At 31.8% G+C, this 6,575-nt stretch overlaps 1 protein-coding gene across 1 annotated transcript; it reads left to right on the top strand.

Moving 5' to 3' along the window:
- Nucleotides 1–832: 832 nt before the first annotated feature.
- On the top strand, nucleotides 833–6,311 carry LOC104233544 (axial regulator YABBY 5). Its single transcript, XM_070163007.1, has 7 exons — nucleotides 833–1,067; nucleotides 2,426–2,566; nucleotides 3,846–3,969; nucleotides 4,097–4,145; nucleotides 4,262–4,337; nucleotides 4,894–4,963; nucleotides 5,982–6,311. Exons 1-7 carry the CDS (start codon nucleotides 993–995, stop codon nucleotides 6,005–6,007), a joined length of 561 nt encoding a protein of 186 aa, XP_070019108.1. The 5' UTR covers nucleotides 833–992; the 3' UTR covers nucleotides 6,008–6,311.
- The last annotated feature ends 264 nt before the right edge of the window (nucleotides 6,312–6,575 follow it).

Raw genomic sequence — 6,575 nt, 5'->3', positions numbered from 1 at the left:
AAGATAAAAACTCATACCAATAAGAGTTGTGGTAGATTTATAAGTATTTCTCCCTCCTTAGCTAGAGATTTTAGGTTCGAGCATCGAGTATGAAGTCGTCTTTATTAGAAAAGTGGTTTACACCCAAATATGTGATTTTCCAATGCAAATTCAAATTTAGTCGAGCTCGGGTACCGAACGCTAGACGGGAACCAAAAAAATCAAACCCTCCTTTTTCTGTATTTACCATCTTCTTCTTGACTTATTCTGTTGTAGACTGTTAAGCTAGTATAATGCAGCCAAAAACTTTCTCTTCCCTCTTTCCCCCATGAAACCCTAGACTATTATTTGGCTAATACATAATCTGACAATTTCTGAAAAGAGCCCACCTTAAAATCCCTAGCTTAATTCCTAAAAACCCAGTTTTCTATGTACCCTTTCCTCTATATATACACCATATAATAGGAACTAACCTGTATTCTACTAGTTAAAAAAAATTCTACTGTATTTCTCTATTTCCTTATTACCGTGGGCAATATTAAACATATGATCAGATTAATTAGAAGAAGCTATATAGCCCATTTTTTTTGCTTTTCTTTAGTAAGCACTAAGCTACTTTTGTGTTTCTATACTTAGGTCTATACTGTATAGGAGAAAAGGGAGAAGAAAAGGGAAACCCTGATAGGGAGTAAAAAGAAAGGACCAGTTTATGTTTGTTTTTTGTTTTGCTTTCTAAAGATAGATGTATTTTGTAGGGAATAGTATTATGTCTTTCTTTATATATACACAAGTTTTACTGTTTTTGATAGTTGTACATTATATTAGCCCTTCTAAAAGGCTACATATAATAAAGAGAGAATAAATAAAAACCTTTTTCTCTTCAGTATTGTCTAAAAAGTTCTATATATTTGGTGTTGTTCCTTCTTCTTCCTTCTTGAATTTACCCCTTCACTCATCATTGCTTCCTCTTCTTCTTTTTCTTTACTTATTAGCTGCAAACATTTTCCATTAAAATGGCAAGCTGTATCGATGGTGCTTCTGAAAAACTTTGCTATATCCCTTGCAACTTTTGCAATATTGTTCTTGCGGTATATATTTTTTTTTTCTTGGTTCCATCTTTTTCTTGACCTATTTTGTATGAACGTTTTCATCTAGTCCGTTAGCAGATACAAAATTCAGGATCTAGAGTTAGTGAGTTTAGAATTCGTACGATTTTGTGATATGTATACATACATAGTAATTATTTTTTTCATAATTTTAACAGAAAATTTTGAGTTTAATTAGTTGAACCCACAAAACTCGCTCTAAATTCGCTTATATGAGTGTGCTTATATGTGAATTTGGTACTCTTTCTATTTTTTTCTTTTGTGCTTGAACTTTCTTTGTCATGTGAGAGGGTAGTCTAAGAAGAGAAAAAGATGTTACCAAGCTGAATAAAGCTGATTTTGAGAATTCAGAGTTAGTTTGGTGGTATTATATATACACAAATCAAGTGATCTAGTTTCTAGGTGTTTACTTTGTTTTTAATTTGCTTTGAGAAGTCAAGTCTCCATCCATATATAGACTTTTCTTTTTCTTCTTCTTCTTCTTTCTCTTTGATCTTTTGCAGTCAAAGAAAAAAAAAGTCATACCCTGAAAATTCTGAACCTTCCAATCAGCTAAGAGAAAGAGAATTCTTCCTTTGTTGATTTTATGATTTTGAAGATAATTTGATGAAGACAAGTCCTTTAATTTCTACTTATTAGAGATTTAAATCTCTCTCTCTCTCTCTTTCTAGCTCTGTGCTATATACCTTTCTTCTTCTTTTTTCTACTGAAAAGATTGCACTAAGTGCAGGCACCATATAGCTCACTATGTTCTGATGAAGTGTGCTATCAAAAAGATAAGCTTTTTCCTCATGTATTTTTCAATAATTATCAAGCTCTCCACTTCCTTCAAGATAACCAAATTCTTCCCCTTACTTTAACAGATATAGGGTTTGTTCTTGATCTTTTTCAAGAAATCACTCAACTATATTCCACAAAATAGCTATATTTTGTAGGGTTTGAAATGTTGTTGTACATAAAAAGATGCGTTTAGGATGAGCCTGGTCTTAGTTGTATACCTTTCTTTTTAAGCACAAACATACATAGTTCGAGTTGAAGGTAACGTGTTTAATTGAGCTCAAAAATTCGCCTCCACAATGAGATCTCAAGATTTAGAAACCCCATTTCTCAAGAAGTGTTAGTAATCTTGGTCTTTAATTTTGTGAGGTTTTAAACGTTTTTGTTTTCGTCTTAATTTTATGGAGTGCGCAAAGTAGACTGCTCCTGTGTACCTGTTGGTCCTAAACAATGTCTTGGGCGAAGCGATTCGTCTACTTTCTCTAAGAGAAAAAAACATATGATTATGTTCTTTTTTATGAAGATTTTGTTAATGTTGATATTTTTTTGGTTCAATAATGCAGGTGAGTGTACCGTGCAGCAGCCTATTTGATATTGTGACAGTTCGATGTGGTCACTGCACAAATCTGTGGTCCGTCAATATGGCAGCTGCCTTTCACTCTTCTTCTTCTTCTTCCTCTTGGCAAGACATTCATCATCTTCAGGTTTTTGTTTTGTCCAAAAACAATAATTAACTTTTATTTTGTTTTTTCCTTTTGCAGCTCAAATTGTGGGCGTTTTGTTCTCTACATATCATAGGCTGGCTTCTGAATTCTAGGGTTTTCCTCCTTTTGAGGGAATAAATAACTACTCCTATATGCAGACATATTAATACTCAGATCGAGTTTTTCAAAAAATTAGTAGTACTACAACTAATATAGCCGCCATAACTAAAACCTATATATTCATTTTTCTATTTGAAGGCTGCAGCTTTTATAAACTAGGGACTGTCCTTTGACCCATCAAAAGCATTTTCTTAGGTTACTTTTTTCTTGTGTAATTGTTTGATTTGATAGTTTAGTTTGTTTGAATTACATTTATTTATTAATGATTTTATTTTCTATCAGGGGTTTGTCCTCTACTGTGGAAACAAAGCCTCAAAACTAGATTATGGGTTCCCTTTGGAAATCTTTACAACAACTACCTATTTGGGTTTCATTTATCATTCAATATCTTAACTGATTCAGTCACTTCAATGCTGTTATGACATCTTTTTTCATAAAACATCACTTCAACCTTTTTGGTCAAAACAGAAACAAGCCCTCTTAGCACCCCCCCCCCACCACCACCACCACCAGCTCCGCTTTTACCAATACCCTAAAAAGAAATTGAGGTTCATGAATAATAAAAGGAAAAATAAACATAACTCCTCTTACCTGTACTTATTAGTAGCAAAAACAAAATTAAGTGAGCTGCATTACATATTCTTTTGTTGCTTTGCTTCAACACTTACACATTAAGAAGAATTTAGATCTTGGAAACTCCACACAAAGGGAAAAAAATTGTAGTGCCATATCTAGTAAGAGCTTCTGAATTTATGTTTGGTACTATCAATATAATAACCGGGTTTGGCTTTAGCGAGGACAGGGTATATAAGTAAAATATTAGATTTTAGATGTATATAACATATATTAAACAATCTTTGTCGAAGAATTTGTTTTACTTCTTTAAGTTTGAACACTTTTAAGAAAATTCTTTTCTCCGCCACTGAATGAAGAAGAAGAAGGAGGAGGAGAAGGGCGAATAACTCACAGAATTGATAGTTGAGTGATTAGACTGATACTAGTACATTAAAAGATACCAATCAATAAAAAATAAGTAGCAAAAGTTTAAGTTTTTTTTTTTGACAACTAATTTGTGCTATTTATTAGCAACTTCTCTTTGTTTTTGCAACACTTATATATTAATTATAAAGTCATGTATATTTCTGACTTAATTTTGTAGGTGCCAAATTACACTGCTCCTGAGTACAGAATGGATTTTGGTTCATCAACCAAATGCAACAACAGGATGACAATGAGAACACCAATCACAAACAACACTCACGAGGAGAGGATTGTGAATCGACGTAATTATTTATACATAGAGATTCCTATTTAAAATCATTTATTTTTAGGGACATTTATTCCCGTCATTGTTTTAATTTTTTTTTTTTTTTTTGGGTTATTAATGGTTGTTGGTGTTTTCTTTTACAGCTCCCGAGAAGAGGCAGCGAGTACCTTCTGCATATAATCAGTTCATAAAGTAAGGCAGCTGTAACACTGATGACTTGAATAGATGTAGAGATATCTTTATTAAAGCTGTGGAAAATTAACCACTCTATATCAATTTCTTTTGTCACAAAATGCCTAAATATGCAGAGAAGAGATTCAGAGGATCAAGGCTAATAATCCAGATATCAGTCACAGGGAAGCATTTAGTACTGCTGCCAAAAATGTAACTCTTTTATCCTTAGATTCTTGAAATATTACTTTATTACTGTTACTTCCTCTACTCTTTGCTTTTAAATTTTCGATTTAAGTTGCATTAAGCTGACCCGAAAAAAAAAAGTTATATATGCACTACAATCTAAAAAAAAATTATGTTATCAATGTAATTTAATCTGTTATAGCATGTTATTTACTCTATTTAAATTACAAGATCGTGTTTGTTGTTAGGAAATACATGTTATAGCAAGTAACTTAACTTGATAATGTAAAAATATTATATATTATCAATTATAGAATTTAAACTCAAGGTTTTCTGTTACATTTTTTCTGGATTTAACGTATATACACTAACCATGTAAAGCATTTTTAACTCAATGAATTTAAACTTGTTGTAGCAGGTAATTTATTTTATTTTTTAAGTTACTAACCACATTTTGTATGAAAATAATTATCTTTTAGATGATTTGATAATTCAAAGTTCTATTATACTGTGTATATATAGATAGTTACACTCTATTTTTTGAAGAGTTGGTTGATGACTAATTAGCTTTTGTGTGGTGTAGTGGGCACATTTCCCTCACATTCACTTTGGACTCATGTTGGAGAGCAACAATCAAGCCAAGCTTTCTTGTGGTAATGCACCTATAACTCAAGCTATATTTTTGCCTCCCTTAAACATTCATGGTACATAAACTTGGTCTTGCCATTATTTATTTCCTTTTATCATTTTTGCATCATTTAGTGATAGTTGGGCTTTACTCTTTAATTTTCGCGAGAAATTCAAAAATAACTAGATTTATAAGTGGTCATTTAAAAATAGCTACGCTTTTAAAATAATTGAAATTTAGCCACTTTTCATGTAAAGATAAATCTGAGCGAAAACGCTGTTCAAAACCCGAAAAATACATCAGCATATTATACTGGAGTTCCAGGATAAGTATACTGGAACTCCAGCATAATATAATAGAGTTCCAGCATAAGTACACTAGAACTCCAGCATAATACACTGGAGTTCCAGCAAAGTATATCGGTCCAGTATAATATGCTGGCAGTTTATACACAAGTGCTCGAATCTCCAGTATATCATGCTGGAACTTTCCGTGTGTTGGAGTTCCAGCATATTATGCTGGAAGTTCATACACAGGTGCACCGAACTCCAGTATATTACGTTGGACCGGTCTCTGTTGCAGCAAAATAGTAGCTATTTTTCAATGACTTGGCAAACGCTGGCAATTTTTGAATGATCAGTCCGATAACTGGCCAACCCGTGCTATTCTTACCTAATTTTCAGTTGAAAATTATGTCAAGGTGTTTGGAAGAGATTTTATTGAAATAGTTCATCATTAGAGATGTTTCCATATATGCCTTTTTTTCCTATAATGGTACTATAATTCCTATAATCATATTACTATCCCTTCATTCCCTCTTTTATTAGTCTATTAGACAATATAATTTTTTTAAAACCCTTAGGGTTTTTAACTAATTATAACAAGTTATTTATACTCAACTTGTTCAGGATTGCCGTGTTGTTGTTATTGTTGTATAACATATTATTTGTTTCATTTTTAAATTATGCGTGCCACAATAAGTTTTATGTTACACATATATTGTTTTCTTAGTTTGCACCATTTTCTTCCTTTACTATTTTCAGGGAGCAGAAAATTGTCCAAATCATAGAGATCTTTGCTAAAGAAATAAAGATCTTCTTCAGTTTATGGAGAGTTTCTACAAGTTGTGTGTTGAATTGAGGACAAGAGTGTGACCTCAAGGTGTTCTACGGAGTGTGGACATAAAACTATATATTATAGCCTTTCTAATTCGTTGTATTTCACTTATATATTATGCAACTTGAAAAACTAAGTTCCTTTAATTTATTGACTACCTCTATCAATTGTCTTTCTCTAATGAGAGGAATTTAGAGAGGTTTCCATATGTCTTGTTCGTTAACCTAAAATATGAAATTTGATCGTTGAATGCTATATATCCCATTGAAATCATGTTAATTTACATTTTCATATAATATGTCAAGAATTATATCAAAGATAGCAACAAGCGGTCAGCATAATTAAAAATGTTTGTAAATATAATGTTGAAATATGAGAAACTATACAAAAACTAAAACTTTCGTTGCTAAATGTTGAAATATGATTAAGTTGGTGTAAGAATCCATAAATGTACATCAACATCTTTAAGTAAACAGATTAGTGAACATGTTCATGATTCATACTTTGTCTAAACATGTTAA

This window comes from Nicotiana sylvestris, chromosome 11, assembly GCF_000393655.2.
Source record: "Nicotiana sylvestris chromosome 11, ASM39365v2, whole genome shotgun sequence".
NCBI lineage: Eukaryota > Viridiplantae > Streptophyta > Magnoliopsida > Solanales > Solanaceae > Nicotiana > Nicotiana sylvestris.
This window is presented reverse-complemented; position numbering and strand designations above follow the sequence as displayed.

Excerpts from the sequence above, each read along its gene's own strand:
- LOC104233544 (XM_070163007.1), top strand. The coding sequence starts at position 993 with ATGGCAAGCTGTATCGATGGTGCTTCTGAAAAACTTTGCTATATCCCT. Across the intron at positions 3,970-4,096 it reads GGAGAGGATTGTGAATCGAC|CTCCCGAGAAGAGGCAGCGA; the intron begins GTAATTATTTAT and ends TTTCTTTTACAG. Across the intron at positions 4,338-4,893 it reads TTAGTACTGCTGCCAAAAAT|TGGGCACATTTCCCTCACAT; the intron begins GTAACTCTTTTA and ends TGTGTGGTGTAG.